General features: G+C 41.8%; 1 protein-coding gene across 1 annotated transcript in view; it reads left to right on the top strand.

Moving 5' to 3' along the window:
• Positions 1-16,318, top strand: part of PTP4A2 (protein tyrosine phosphatase type IVA, member 2) — a 28,179-nt gene extending 11,861 nt beyond the window's left edge. Inside the window, exons 3-6 of the mRNA XM_019547802.1 lie at positions 1,995-2,087; positions 10,910-11,040; positions 13,075-13,149; positions 14,329-16,318. Coding sequence (XP_019403347.1) covers positions 1,995-2,087; positions 10,910-11,040; positions 13,075-13,149; positions 14,329-14,437 — 408 coding nt within the window. The 3' untranslated portion in view covers positions 14,438-16,318. The remainder of the gene's footprint in view (positions 1-1,994; positions 2,088-10,909; positions 11,041-13,074; positions 13,150-14,328) is intronic.
• The last annotated feature ends 56 nt before the right edge of the window (positions 16,319-16,374 follow it).

Genomic DNA, 16,374 nt, shown 5'->3' with positions numbered 1-16,374 from the left:
CCATAATGGCACCAGAATCATCTTGCGGGTCCACCCTCAGTGAGATCAGATACCTGCTACATTTAAAAAGCTTCAAGCAGCAGGTATTTTGTTTCATTTAAACTGTTTAAAGGTCTCTTGATCAGCAGCAGGGAAGTCTGGCGATTTCCTTTCTTAAGAGTCTTGCTTTCTTTCATTAAGAGAGGTTCAGAGCTTCCTTCTGGAGCTTAGATGTGTCCTTCTTCAGTCTTCCCTTTCACAACTTCAAAGGTATTAAATATGTTGTCTCTGCTGCTGTTCCAAAGAGAGAAACTAATTCCTGTTTTCTCATGAACTACTTCAGAGCTGTACCCACAAAGACCCATGGGTTCATCTTCTGGTTGTTAAATCAGTAGTAAACAAGATCACAAGTGTTTATGATCCTGTTTGATCCTGGGACTAGGATTCCATGCAGGAATAGCATTAGTATCTAACTTCTAAAACAGCAGTTTTCTCAAATTCTGAGTCGGTCCCAGATTAATTGGATATTTCAGGTATGAGATAAAGTTTAAAATGTCATTACTATCTCTTTAGACTTGAGATGAATGGAGGCACTTGCTCTGGGAGCTGGGTAATGTCTAAAATATTGTCACTGATACCATAAGGGCTTAAATACTTCTTAAGAAATGGAATCTTAACTTTTGTTGAAACAGATGGGATTACCAGAGAAGGTCTGGAATGGTGTATTGCTGCATTCCAGCTTGCATAAGTCTCTTAAGGAATCTGTAACATGCACTTGTGTGCATCTTTGTGGCCCTTATAGTCAGTTGAATATAAGATGCTGAATTTAAGATGCATCCAAATTTTCTGACTTTCAATTTAAGGAAACAATAAAACATCAAATATAGATACCTCTATGGCAGTGGTTCCCAACCTTTTTTTTTTTTCTGTGGACCAGCATAGGAGTGGGACAGAGCGCATGGAGCCGGTTGCCTCCCTCCTGGGGCTGTGACTTCCGGCAGTGGAAGCCGCTCACTTGGGCGGACAGATGCGGGGCTGAGCGGGGGGCTTGTGGCGTGACCCTGCAGCCAACCCTTTGTGGCCCAGTGGTTGGGAACCTCTGCATTATGGTACATATACGAGCTTTTTACTATAAGATGCAGGCCATTTTAAAAAGTGCACCTTTTATTTGAAAAAATACCTTTTCTTTCATTTCGCTGAGATCCTTTATCTGATTCTGACTGCTGCAATCTGTTTAACTTCCCTGCCAACAGTCTGCTCAGATGTTAATGGTTAATTTGGCCTGAAATCCTGATTCTGCCATCATCTTTAATTTTTTTCATCTAAGTGTTATGGATTATATTTCTCTTTTGTCCAGGAGCCCCAGAGTCTGAAATAGGCAATGTGTTATAGCTAGAAATAAAGTTGTAGAGTATTTCACAGTCTAAACACTGGAGGAAATTCTGCTTGCTGCCTGAACTTTCAAAGTGAGCTGGTGCAGCTTTTGTGTGATCTTCTGATTATTTATCTAGCACAATGTGCTACTTATAGTTCATTACAAGGAAGCAAGAGTATGGCTCCGTGTGTGTTCTGTTCCTCCTTGCCTCAAAATGTCAACAGTGGCTGAGGCAAACAGCTTTATGTTTCTATTTAAAGAGAAAAAGCAGAATCCATGTGTAGGGCATAAGTAGCTATTTTAATTGTGCTATAGCATATGCTTGACTTTGAGGCAGTTCTTCCACACTCACCTTGTCCCTCGGGAGAGTGCCAAAGAGATTTCACATTTACCTCCACACTTTTAATCTTTGGCCATATATCATTGTCAAGACCACATTGTCCCAGTTGTACAATGGATGAGACGCTGTCTTTTCAAATTGGTCCTCACTCCTCAATTATCTAGTCTCCTTGGAACTGCAGAGCAATTGCAATATCGTGGGTTCAGACTAGTGTATGTGTTTGGCTTTGTAACGATTGAGAAAAGGCTTTAATTTTTTTTCTTCCGGCAGCATATTCACACGTTTTCTTTGTTCTTAAAGGAGCTTAAGAAATATGGAGTGACAACCTTGGTGCGAGTTTGTGATGCCACATATGATCAAGCTCCTGTTGAAAAAGAAGGAATCCAGGTTCTAGTGAGTCTCTTTTAAAATTCTTTCTAAACTGAAAAATCATTAGATATAGATCTGATTTCTCAGTGTTGCTTGGCATTCATGCTTGTGCCTGATAATAACATAGCTTCTTCCAGGATGACCAACAGCAGTCTTTCTTATGGATCAATGGGGAGTTCACCTTGAGATTTTTTTTTTTTTTGTTCAGTAGATTCTTTGTAACTTTGAAATGCATCAGAGGAGGTATTTGGGTTTTGTTGCTACAGCTAGTTGCCCTAGTTAGAAGTTCCTGTTCTTAGAGGTCTGGGTGCTTTGGGAAAAGCTTTGATCACTTGGTTACTGATTTGAGTCTGGTTCACTTTAGAACTGGCAGACTGGTTGGGATGAACCAGGTAGCAAGCAGTTGTGATGTGATTTAGGTGTCTGTCTTGTTCATGGAACCAGCACCCATATAATAAGTGGCATTGCCTCAGGATGCCTCGGAAGGAAGCTTGAACTTGGTTCTGCCTTCTAAAAATAGGACCTTCCAAACGTGGTTAAGATGCACAGACGGGTTATTTGTTTTGCATAAAAGAGATCTTTCATTTCTTATGTCAGTTTTGTATGGGTACTAATGAGATTTAAAAACCAGCCATATTGCTAAGCTGACATTTGAAATGAATTTCAGACATAAACTCCAGGCAGTCATGGTTTAACATATGGCTATATTTCATGCTGTAGATTTGTACTAGCACAAAACAACAATGTTGTGAGGGATCTGACTTGTTGCAAGATATTAGTGGTCACGGTGATAAATTCAGTGAAGCTACTGGCTTCTGCCGTCCCTTATTCAGCAGGTATAATTCCGTAACTCTGGCTAAAAGTTAGTGACACAAAGATAGTAGTATCTAGTATTGGTAGATGTGTTTTTTCATGAGCTCTGTGCCCATATGGAGATTGAAGGCAGTGGTTTTCTAGTCAGTGTTATGAATAGTTGTAGCAGGCTGAAAAATAAAGATTTAATATATGCACATTGGCTACCCATTATAGCTGCTCTGCTTTCTATGGGCTCTCACATCTTCGTGACCAGAGACGCTAGCTGTTTTAAAGAGTGTTCAGCAAATTTGGTGGAACTTATATTTGTTGGATAATTTCTATACTGCATCGTCATTCTTGAAATTTCTGACAAAGTCTCCTGTACTGTTTATTTTAATTGGAGAGGTATAACGTAGAGGTTTACACTCCATACAGGATTGGAGGGCATATCGTGCAGCCTGGAAGCTTCTTTCCTGGAACATCTGGTGCATGAATTTGCAGAGAATCGGAGACTGCGTTCCTCTGATGATTGTCCTGGGCATCCTTGGCTGGAGGTTACCCTTGCATAGTTTGGTCAGGGTTTGTGGTTCTAGGACAGTACCGACAAGTAGACTACCTTGGTTTTGGGCATCCATAGTTTTATACTTGTTAGGGGCTGGGGGGACCTTACAGATCATCGGGTCCAGCCCTTTTGCGCTTGGGCAGGAAGATTGCTGGGATCAGATGACCCTAGCAAGATGGGCATCAAGAGGTATCTTGAAGGTCACCAGGGTGGAAGATCCAGTATTTCCAAAGACAACCATCTGTACCAGGACTTTCTCTGCGCATTCAATATGCATTAATTGCTCCTAGCATGCTGTTGTTATACGAAAGCAAAACGGCATAGGGAAAAAATCCACTAGACATCTGGCAAGGGTAACAAAACAGGACATGAAAGAAAAGATTTGCTGCTAATGTCATGCCTGATCCAGATGATCCCAGTTATGATGGTGTCTTCGTAACTTAGTATATTGCTGTGGTGTTTTGGAATTTGAAAGTGAGCTTGGCTAGTCAGTAGTGTGACCTCTCTACCCAGCTTCCCCCACTTCCTCTTGAAATACTTTCTGAAAAAAAAGCTGCTGTCACCACTCAGAAATGGGGCTGAGTTACCAGCTGGCTGAGAAAATGAGACACATTACTATTTAAAGCTAATATTTGTTTACAGAATAATGAAGATTAAAAACGTAGCCTGATGGAGATTAGCATCTTTTGTTTGAAACCTGCTGAGGGCAAAAGCATAGTGAAACCCCTCAAATGGAGAGAATTTTAGCAAAGTCTTTCATTTTATGATACGGAATAAAATACTGGTCAGGACAGCAGGGTGGGTGGGATGTGGAAGTTACCTTGACAGGTGCCATAGCGAGAATACAGGGGAATTGCAGAATTAATGTGCCTTGCTTACTAGTCCTACTAGTTCAAACCAAGTTCATGCAACCAAGAGATTAGACAATAGGAGGCTGGTATAGATAATATCTTTGGGGTTCATATCAGATTTTCATGGTCTTAGATGGTTTGTAAGGGTCTTATTATTCCAAGGTACTATCCCTATTCATAGTAGTTAGTTGCTTAGAATACCTTTCAGCCATGCATCCTCAGTTTTTTAGATGAATTATTTGGCATCTTAAATTATGCTAAATAATTCCTCTTGGAACAGAAATAACCCAACTCCAGGGCAAGCTTGTTCATTTTCAGATTCATGTGCACACATCTGTAGCTCTTTGGATCCTGGCCGTTCTCTAACTACTGCCCCACAGAGCAGTGTTGCATACCTGGGTCATGCTGTCTTTGTACCTTGCCCTCAGGACGTCCCAAGCTTTGCTAAAAGACTCATGTGAGCCAGATATGAAGGCCAGATTTGAAATTGATCCTGATCAATGGGAAACCTTGGCAAGCGATTGGAACAGATGGCATCATCATCTCCACCAAGGTGTCAACGTCCACAACAGGAACTGGCTCCAACAACTTGAACAGAAAAGAGTCTGTAGAATGCAAGCTGCTCCCAAAGCTCCCAACCATGGCATGTACAAGTACTTACAACCACTGCCACAGATCGTGCAGATCTTGGATTGGACCATTCAGTCGCATGAGATGCTGTAAACAGGTCACAGGCTGCAACATCCACTGTTTCATAGACAAAAGGATGCCAACCAACCCTGCAGAGCAGTGTTGCATACCTGGGTCAGCTGTCTTTGTACCTTGCTCCAGAATCACATTTCCTGGATTTAAATGTTGGTGGACAGCCAGAAAGCTCCCCTTTCAGATGCTTGGTAGTAGCGGATTTACCTACTGTATAGGCACAGACCCTTTAAGAGGTACTGGATTTGATTGCCTCCAAAAAGCTATATGTTTGGTTCCATGTGAAGTAGTCACTGTAATGTAGGTATCCCAGTGACAAGCTTCTGTTGGCACAAATGAAAGCAATGCTAAGTCAAAGCAAACTATTCCTACCAGAAGTACCTGATGGTAGGAGACCAGAACTTCTGGTAATGGTTCGGTGTCACCAATGGGCAAGAGAGCTGTGTGTGACACAAGCTGTTCTCAAAGCTTCAAAGTTAATACAAGGAGCACTTTTAAGTGCCCGTGACCCCGTGTATACCATGGGTTCCAACCAGGAAGAGAGCTCTCAGGGCAGCCCAGAACGTCAATATCCAAATCTTTCAGGTTGAACATATGAATCTCATGGTAGCTGGCCATATTGAAACCATGGTAGAGGAGATCTGCCAGCAGCCAGCCTGAAAATGCCATGCAAGGAGCTCTCTGTCTGAGTATTATGTGCTGTACCATAGAATAATATAAAGTTGTTTTTTCTGTGAACCAACAGCTCAACCCCGTGTTGGGCAAAGTGAAGAGATTTTCTTGAAACAGCACTTAACCCTCTGTCTTCTCCATTGTACTCAAAATGGCATCCACACAAGACACTTACTTTAATAGTTTTATCAGATCCTATACCCATCTTCTACCTGTATCATCCACCCATCACGTCCATTCACCTCCCTTCTTCCCCCGCCCTCCCCCCGCCATTAAGATACTGGCACTGCAGCTTTTAAAATCAGGTATGTTATTTGGCATGCATGCTTGTTTTAGTGGCAGATACAGGACAGAAGTCACTGAAACAACAATAAAAAACTAGCTCATTGTTTCAGTAATGTGCTCTGCCTTTAGGAAAGCTGACCCTTTATGGGGAAAGTGACTCAAATTGGCTACGGATGTGAAAAATGCTTGGCAATTTTTAAGGTATATAGCTTTAAAATAATTACTGCAACAATTCATCCTGCATTATGATGTTTTTTGCTAGTCTGTCACTGTCAGAAGAGATCTTGAGACAAAATTGCACTCCATTTTGGTATGCCTGTTGCGTTCCCAGTTGTGAAGAAGGGCTGCGATTTTGCTAAATACCAGTCCTTAGATCTTCCTGATTTGCCTATTGTTGTCTTGAGCAAGACCTATTTGAGTCTCCAGGGAACTCTCCTTGCAGTAACATCCCCAAGCCCAAGGCCAGCCCACAGACATGCAGATGTAATCATTATCTCGCCACTGATCTAAAACGAGCATGGCCAGCCAACCTCCCTTCCTTTGCTGCAAAGGCATGGAAGGAGAAGTAATCTAGAGAAAATCTTACCATCTCTGGAGGGGCCCAGAGTGAGAAGATGGAAATGACATTCCAGAGCTACTGGAAAGAAACCCTTGCACTGATATGGTGCAATAGGAATTTAAAACACGGGACTGGAAGGTGCCTCCAAGGCCTTCAGTTCCAATCCCCTGCATTTTCAGCGAGTAATAGAAGCCATCTCCTCTAGCCCTTTACTTGCATGCACCACAGCCACAGAGCACTTTTTGAAAATAAAAGTCAAGAACATGCTTCAAGGTAGTGGAGGAAAGTAGAGACTTCCACAGTCCTTGCCAATCGGATGGGGGAGGAAGGCAAACCTTGTGATTCCCACCCGCCCCCCATCTGTTCTTCTTTTAATTTCTCGTTTTCATTGTTTCCACCATGGCCTGCATAAAGAGAGGTGATATCACATCTTTCCTGAGTGTGACCTTGATCCCCAAACTTAGATGAGGCGCACAATACATTCCTGACTCTTTCTTCACTAGTAAGGACATTTTGCAGGACCATCATCTCTGACAATTCAGAAAGCCCCATTTCCTGTCCATGCTCCATAGATGCCCATAGCTATTCAAGGTAAAGTTAAAGCATGTCTGTCTTTTTTTTCCTGAAAAGTTTCATCAGCTGCAGAGTCAGAAGGTAAGATGGGTTTTCTAGAACAACAGGAAGACTTGTAAGCTGTTAATGTCCATGGGAGGCAAATACCCCATTGCTCATTCCAGCCATTAGGCATATGTTTCTAAACATTTTGGCATTGGAGACCTCTCCAGCTTATCCTGCATCCATTTCAGTGACTCTTCCACAATAATCCATCAAGTGCTGCAGCATCATGGAGAAATGCCCCTTTCTGTTAATCTTTGGCCTAGCATATCCCATCAGTAGCCCACTATAGTTTGGGTACTACATCTAAGTGAAGCAAGCAGCAAATTCTCGTGCCTTGGCAAGTTTGATGTAGTCTGACAGCGTGCTTTTCATAGCATTGCAGCTAGCTGTGACAACAGCTCTAGCAGTTGATCTACCAGTACCCAAATAGTTTGAATTTATCCACTGGTAGTTTGAGTAACAAGCTTCCAGATACTGATGGCAACACACATCTGTGCTAAGGAGTGTTCTCTTGGTGTTCAGCAGCTCAGGAAAGTGCTGCACCAGTTCCAGAAACCTAGAATCATAAGATTATAAGGGGATTATAATATTATAAACCCCTGTAAGTTTGAGGGGTGCTCACCAGGATCTGGGGGAACGTCTGTTCACCAGAGCGCCCCAAGGGATGACAAGATCAAACGGTCACAAACTCTTCCATGAGTGTTTCAGGCTGGACATAAGGAAGAACTTCTTTCCTGTCCAAGCCTCCAAGGTCTGGAAAAGACTGTCGCCAGATGTGGTTCAAGCACCTACTTTGAAAGCCTTCAAGAGACATTTGGATGTTTATCTTACTAGGGTCCTATGACCCCAGCTGACTTCCTGCCCCTGGGGCAGGAGGCTGGACTCAAAGATCTTCCGAGGTCCCTTCCAGCCCTGATGTCTGTGAAATCTATAAAGAAAGTAGGGCTGGAAGGGACCTCACAAGGTCATCTAGTTCTGCTTTCTTCTCAGTGCAGGATCATCCCTGACTAATCTACCCTAAGTATCTGTCCAACCTGCTCTTGAATATTTCAAGGGATGGATATTGCACAGTTTTTTGAGGTAGCCTGTTGCAATGCTTGACCACCCTCATCATCAGAAAGTTCTTCCTAATCCCCAATTTAAATTTCCTCTGATGCAGCTTGGGTCCATTGCTCCTAATCTTGTCCCAGAGCTGCTGAGAAAAGCCCTTCTTTTTGCTCTTTATATTTGTGCTTGAGGTTGTCAAATTCTTCCTTGGTCTTTTCTTTGCCAGACCAAATAACTCTAGTTCTTTAAGCCTTTCCTTGTGAGATGTGCTTTCCATAGTCATGACAGGGGTCTGCTTCTACTGCTAGTTGTCCCAGTTTTTTATTGTCACTGTTAGTTAACCAAGCCCAGAAGTAGCACTTCCCTGAATAAAGCTGCTTCAGATAACCAGGTACTTCTGAACAGTATTTAATATCATTCTCCTGCTCCTCCTCTTTTATTAGCTGTTTTACCATGGTATCAAAAGCCAGGTGGCACTTGGAGAGCCGTACCCATCCCCTGCATTTGGATGGATGTGCATTAAATGCAACTGTATCATCCAGTTTGTATTGACTTGTGATCACAGTGCTCAGCAGTTTGTCTTCTGTGCTGCCTGACAGTGCCTCAAAGTAATGGATGTCGGAAAAGGAGTTGGACTCCTCTCCTTCCCTGCTCAGAATTCCTATAGTCTCTGGTAGGTATCCCACAATGCACCTTGGGAAAATGTCCATGTATAGAGCCAACTGGTGCGATACTCTGCCATGACATACCTGCAGAGAGTGCCGAACAATTCAGACAAGCACAAAGATGTAATAGAATCAAATGATCACAAATGGAGTGAACGGGCTGGATCAAAATAATAATTTCATGTACACAGTAACCTTAGCAGTGGAAAGGAGTTGAGATGAACTCAAAGGAAGGACATCAAGAATTAAGGATGAATTCTGTTCTTCAACACTTTCAGTAATGAGTCGCTCCTGTTTCTGTGAGAACCAGTGAGTTTGCTCCCAAAAACAAGGCTGATCCTGTATGAACAGAGAGATTCATGTGTCTGTTTGGGATTAAATAGTACTGCAAGTGTGGTAGAAACATGTGGAGTGATGATAACTGGGAAAGTGCAAGGGAGTTCCCTCCATGATCTTCTGCAGCATTTCTTTAATCAGTAAAGGGCCAATCCTGCCGGGTGCCAAGTACCTTCAGTTCTAGCTGGATTTAAAAAGCAGCACTCAGGACCTTTGAGGTTCAGGATAGGTAGCCATGTGTTCTGGATTACTTCCCTGCAGAATTGTTTGAGAAATGAAGCCTTCAGTTTTGCTGGCTCTAGCAACAGTTGACTTGCAGCTTTAGTAGCTTCAAAACTGCAATATTTGAAGGTTGCTTGTGAACTGATGTATTTTGTATTACTTTTTTTTCCAAGAGCACATTTTTACAGCTGTTAACCCTTGAAAAATGGGGTTTACAGTTGAAATACTGACAGTCTTAATAGTGGTACTACAAGGCTATTCGTGGAAGCGTGATAAGCAGATGACAGCTTCTACCCTGATAACATGCCATCCTGTCTAATGGGGTGTACAGGAAATGTCAGGGCAGTACTAAGTGCATTTCAAAATTAAGAGCCCAGTAGTTTCCTTGTTCTTCTCCAGGGCTTCGGCATGCCCTTTCCCAACTCCAGGAGTCTTAAGGACTGTCACTTCATGCTGTCTTCCCTCAAGGTATTGGGTAGTGCCTGCTGTTCTCCTAGCTTAGACTGCTTTCAAGACAGATCCTTATCACTTGAGAGATGGGCTGTTTGAATAATGTGGTACCTGTGATCCTTGCCTCCTTTTAAACCACTTTGAGAACCATGGAGGAAAGGGGTATGAAAGAGCTAGGCATTATTTTCACCCCACACACCTAATTGTGCTGTTTCTACAGCACTGGCAGTTTCTAAGGGGAGAATAAAACCTATGCTGCCTTGTATTCAGTCTCAGGGAGTAATTTTAGGATGTTCAGTACTCTACACAAAAGCACAGATTCCAAGAGGGATAATGGCCTAGGGAAAATGGAAGTCTTGAAAAATCATTTCCTCTTTGCATGTAATTTAAACTTCCAGCCATCTCTATATTATGCAGCAGGGCTTAGGCAACCTTTTTCATGAGCAGGAGAAAAAGACAGAAAATGTCACTCAATTATTCACTTTTATCTTTTTTGAAGTACTGTATTTTGCTTATGAGTATGTGTTTGAAATAGCAGTAAATAAATAGGTATGACTGTCTTTTTCCCTTGAGATGCCATGCATCGCAGCTGGACAGGCTGCTCCACTGGAATAGGTATGATGCACTTCTTTGTCCATATAGAAGCAGCAGCATAAACTGTATTTTGCAGTGGTGGGTTTTTAAGCAATAGTCCGTATATATTTAATTATAGTTTCTACTGACTCGTCTAATGAGTACAAGCGCAGAAAGATGTTAAAAAGACAGGTGTTTACTTTTTCAGCCAGGTCCATGCAAAAACTGAGGACTCAGTCAGTAATTGCCACTAGACAAGTCTAGTTGTTTGATTTTCGCTAACATTTAATTGAAAAGGTTGATAAAGTGGATTTAATTTATTTAGCATTGTATTACTGTATTGAGGCTATACCCTGAGTTCTATGTACATTAATAGCAACTGCGTAATATATGGATATCAAATCTTCCCCTTCTAATTAGGACAGCTGTTGGTGGATCAGTGAAACAGTCCATATTACTGCATCAGTGATGCCTTAAAGTAAGAACTATTGTGCTTTCTTTCCACAAAGGACTGGCCATTTGATGATGGAGCGCCACCTCCAAATCAGATAGTTGATGACTGGCTAAATCTATTGAAAACCAAATTTCGTGAAGAGCCTGGATGCTGTGTTGCTGTGCACTGTGTTGCAGGGCTGGGAAGGTAAGCCTTCTGCTAGTTTAGTTTTCCAGTTAGTTTATTTTACTGAGAGAATTGTTGTCCCCCCCCCCCGATGCAGTGGTATTATTCAACTACAGTTCCTTCCCTCCCCACGCTTGAGAATGCACTTGTTAAAAATACCCTGCATCTTTCTGCTAAAAAAAATCCTCTTGTACTTCTAACTATATATGTGGAAAATGGAGTAAAACCAAGTTCTGTGTTCTGGGGGAACATTCAGAATGACTGTTCTGTTGGCTTTGGGGAGAGTTAGAGATGCTATAAAGAGTTTTAGAAGATTGGATTTTTTTTTTTTGCTATCAAACTGCTCAAGGGCATTGATTGAAATACCGTTATACAAAATATCTAAAAATCAGCACTTTTAGTTTAATGCACAGGTCCTAAACTACTACTTTGAACAGTTTTTCAGCTCTTGGGTTGACAGAAAAGCATGTTTTTTCTTTTCTGTTTTTGTCTTTCTTTTAATCCACTTAAAAGCACCTTAAAGAAAGGGTTCACTTGGAAGTACAGAAGTGAATTCCTGCATCAATGTGAATACCTTTGGAAGGGAAAAAAACCCAAGTGTGAAAACAGGGCAGTTAACTCATTTTTTTTATTTTTTATTTATCTGTGACTTATTTTTTTGATCAGGTGGCCACATGTTGTGACTTAATCGAGTGATTTCTTTTCTTGTATTACATTAGGCCAAAGGAAGCCAGGAGTTTGGCATCTGCTGTTATCACTGTATTTTGTACATATTCCATACAGAATATGGGTTCATGTTGTTGAGGCTTGAACTAACGTGGAGTAGTTTTTCTTAGGGTATGGGTCACATGTATACATTTTGGAGCTATTTCAGAAGGGAGCAGGGCGGTAGCTGGTATGTTCTGACTTGTTATTTGTGGACAATATGATACAGTACTTATGGAGCCATACAGATATAGAAAAACAGCTCCAACTTTAACACTGCCTCAGCCAGTGTTGATGCTGGTGTGGTTTTGCTACCTTTGTGTTGTTCCTGGCTTGTCCACACAAGCTCCATACATACCCTTATACTGCAGGGGAGAGATGCACAGCGCCAGCCGCCATGGGATCCGCTGATGTCTTATGATACCCTGCTCTCTGTTACCATACAGGATGCCCCTGTTTGCATGCCTGTATATGGTGATAGGAAGTCACATTTCAGATGCAATCTTTTTAGTGCCATTTTAAAATAAATGTAATGCGTGTGAGGCTTCGAACTGATAGCCATGAAAACCAAAGTCCTCTCTGTATCCAGGTGCAGGCCGGCAGTGCCTAATGCAAGCTGTTCTGCCTGCTCAAGTTGCTGATCTGTGTTCTTGATTAGCTCAAAGGGCTATTCGGCACAGTACAGTTGCCAACACCTGTTTAATCTTTGACTGCTTTGCCATCACCAGTGCCTAAATCACGCAGTTATGCTGAGTGCTATGAGCAGTTGTCTAGCAGGAAGTGAACTGGGACCAGCACCTCATTTCACAAAGCTTCCCTGAAATGCCATCCCCATGCTCCCTATATTTGACTGGACTAAATTCAAAATGGTGACGTCAAGGTGAAAAATATTACTCCATTACCCCTCAGCCCTTCAGAGCCTCCTGTAACTTAGCAAAAAGGAACTGATTTCAAAGCTGTCATTTTAAAAGTGCTTCATCTCTTCAGCCTATATGGAACTGAACCTCTGGTATATAATGCAAAGTTCAACATGCCAAAGTCCTCCACAACTTTGTGATTGGCAGAGTTCAAAATTATCCTACAGTGAAATGATAAAGTATAAAAATCTGGCAGTACTGTTTCATGCCAAACACTAAGAAGCCATTGATTTTTGGTGCTGGAAGCAGAGCAGTCTGCTGAAAGGAGTTTTATATTAAATGCACAGCAGGCAAATGTCTGTCTTTCTAGATAAAAGAGTTAAAGACAAGCTACTTAAGCTGTTTGTTTATAGACTAATTTGATCTTTTTTGAGGGGTTCAATATATTGCTTTTCTAGGCCTTATTTACATAAATATTGATTTTACCCCACAGGGCCCCTGTCCTGGTTGCACTTGCTCTCATTGAATGTGGAATGAAGTATGAGGATGCAGTTCAATTTATAAGGCAGTAAGTATAATTAACAAACCCGCAAGCACTTTCTCCTTCCCTCCCACCCTGTCTGTCTAGGGAATTTTATATTTGCTTTGAGCAAAGCACACATGCAGCAAAGCTTGTTAAATTTCTCATAGTTTTCTCATAACTGTGTCCTGCCAGTGCTGGACACAATATCAACGTCAATGCCAGGTTTTGCACCCTTCTGGGCTTGGAAAGCCAAGGAAAAAGCCAACTGTCTACTTTCACTTATGCATGAAGTCACTGCTTTGTGACCCAAAGCACTTGGGCTCAAAGTTAAAATGCTAACAAAAGAGAATTTACAGGATCAGTTAATAAAATTCCTGCTTTGGCTGGACACTGACAAATTACTAATGAATCAAAAGAAAATGTAGTCTGGCTGAGTGCCCTAGCAGCATGATATCCTTCAGCTCACGGGCCAAACAATATGATCTACAGCAGGGGCTCAAAGATTGGGATTCATGAAGGCATTGTGTGTGGAAATGTTGGCAGCCATTCCACCTGCAAAATAGCAAAAGTGCTGGTTGGAGGAGAGTGCAAAGTCCTGTTATTTTAGTGATAATGCTAGAGCTTAATATGAAGCCCAGCAGGTAGGAAGATGCTGCATAACAATGTCACAAAAAGGCAGTTCGTGCAGCTGTTGGAATCCAAAAGTCTGCCTTCCTTCTCCCAAACCATGTTGCTGTTAACAGGGTTTTGAGCCTTCTGAATTTTCCCTTTGCATTTCTCTCTGTTATGCCTTTCATTTTATACTAAATCCCTCTCTTTATTAGCACCCTTCATATATTTGTATCTGGTTGACTTGTCCTCACTTAGCTAGTATTATATATGCAGGGCATCATATGAATCTTCTGAGGGTGAACTTTGTGATGAAAGAGCAGTGGACTCCAGAGAAGCCTAACTCTCGTGATCCAAAGTCAGTTCGGTGAAGAGGGGAAGCATTTTATGGCCACAGACCTGACTAACACCGGTGCCTAGATCCCCAGTCCCATGGCCGGGTCTGGTTTACCCTTCCTAGAGGCAGCAGTGGACAAAGAAGCAAGCCCAGTGTTGATTGTGTGGGTTTGAAAAAGCTTTCTAGTTCTCAGAACAGCTAATCTACTTTGAGATGTACACAATAACCAAACCAATACTCTTGCAATTGATATATAGCCTTCATTCTGTTTGTTTTAGGAAAAGGAGGGGAGCTTTCAATTCCAAACAGCTGCTTTACCTTGAGAAATACCGACCTAAGATGCGATTACGCTTCAAAGATGCCAACGGTCACTGCTGTGTTCAGTAGAAAGAAACATTAAACACAGGCTGAAGTTATCATGGCTGTTTTCTGGACTCTTGGCACCTGAAAATGTGAATCTGGAATCAAACTATGTCATCAAATTAGTGGTGGAGTCAGTGCTCCTCAGCCTCTGTCGCAATGGTGGTGGTGATTTAAAAAAAAAAAAAAAAAAAACAAACCCCCCCCCCCCCAAAAAAAAAAAGTAATTAACAACAACAAAAAAAAGAAACATTTCAGTGAAGGATTGTTTTCTCCTCCAGCTGCAGTGTGAACATCTGCCAGGAGAAAATTAGTTTCTGAACCTTCTGTATTTTAACTTTTTAAAAAGAAATGAAATAAAGTAAATTTTATGTCTAAGGAAAACCAGCAGAGCATTGGCTTATGCAGAAACCATTTTCTTGGTTCGGGGACAGTGTCCCATAGTTAGCCCTTGGCACATGAATTCCCTTTGGGACTTCCTTTTTTTTTTTGTTTAGTGGTTTATCTTTTTTCCTTGCTGAGAGCTGGCAGACAGAAATAAGGAGAGGCCTTTGTTGGTGTATGTGAGCAGTCTGACAGCCTTAAGCCCACCTGGGCACTCTCCTAGAAATGTGTTGATGTTTGTGTTGTATGTCCATGCAGTATTTAGACTTTGCGGATGACAGGATGTTCTTGGTAGTTTTCTTTAACTGAAGACTCTACCTAATACCTTTTGGTGAATCTGCTAAAAAGCCTTTTCTAATTGGTGGGGGGGGGGATATTTTTAAGAAGAATGCAGTGTATGTATGTGTGTGTGTGTGTGTGTGTATGTGTGTATGCGTGCACATGCAAGTGTGTATGAGCCTGACTAACTTGTACTTCTCCAAAGAATATGGCTGAGAAGTTAACTGATTCCTTTTTGCTCCCTGGATGGAAAAAAATATATATATGTGTATGTCTTGGTGCAGAAGGATTCAGGCATTTGTAAGTGTCCTAGCTGACTAAGGGAGAATTTAGGCAGGGAGTTAAAATAACTTGTCTGCCCTAAGAAACATATAAAAGGCTATTTGCAGTCATTGTCCAGATTATCTCTGCCTTGATGAACACGGTTAACAAGGACTTGAAGAGTCTCATCTGTACTGTATGCGAGGCTCAAGTAGTACATACACAGTATTTTGGTCTTGTGAGTAAATGCCAGGTGTGGACATTTTCCCAGACTGGCCTTCATGTACAGCTCAGTTTAACCACCAATTGCCTTGTTCTTTTTTCTTTACTAGGCTCTCCTGAGAGAGCATCACTGGTTACACACCAACAATAGCTAACGTGGATAAACCATCATAACTTACAGGGTGGGGAAAACATGCTGATTTTAGGCTGCAGGGGCTGGAAACATGCAGTTGTTGCACCAGTGCAGCGCTCTTCTTGTTGCTGTCTTCAGTGCGCTAATCAACAGCTAGTGTTGCGCTGCCTCCGAGGCAGGTTTAGCAAGGCTGGTTTTACCAAACACATTAAAATGCCAACTTAGTGCCCTGACACATTAACAACCTCATATGCTTTCAATTTGACATCGTATTTGTAATATTCAGCCACGGGAGGCTCTGAATACAGGTCTAGGGTCGTCTTGTCCTGTGGTCTTTTGCTGTGCAGCACCAAAGGCTTTCATTTGTCTGTCCCAGCAGCTGTTCCAGCAGGTGTAGACTGGTACCCCTTTTTTACTGATACCTCAGATGCTGGCTCCGTGAACTGCCTACAACACAGGATATTTTCCTGATTCAGAGTTCTGTCTTGATTTGGGACTAAGAGCTGCATAAACACTTTTCAGAAAGCAAGTCATGGATTTTAAAATTATTTCCTAGAATGGTTTTTAAGTTGAAACAAAAAACGATGGTACTATTCAAACCTCCCAACTCCAGGATCTGCCAGCTGATTTTTTTTTTTTTTTTTAATGTTTTTTTTGGGTTGATAGATTTATGACCATAATCCCC

This window comes from Crocodylus porosus, unplaced genomic scaffold, assembly GCF_001723895.1.
Source record: "Crocodylus porosus isolate Cpor-Errol unplaced genomic scaffold, CroPor_comp1, whole genome shotgun sequence".
In the NCBI taxonomy this organism is placed as follows: domain Eukaryota; kingdom Metazoa; phylum Chordata; order Crocodylia; family Crocodylidae; genus Crocodylus; species Crocodylus porosus.
This window is presented reverse-complemented; position numbering and strand designations above follow the sequence as displayed.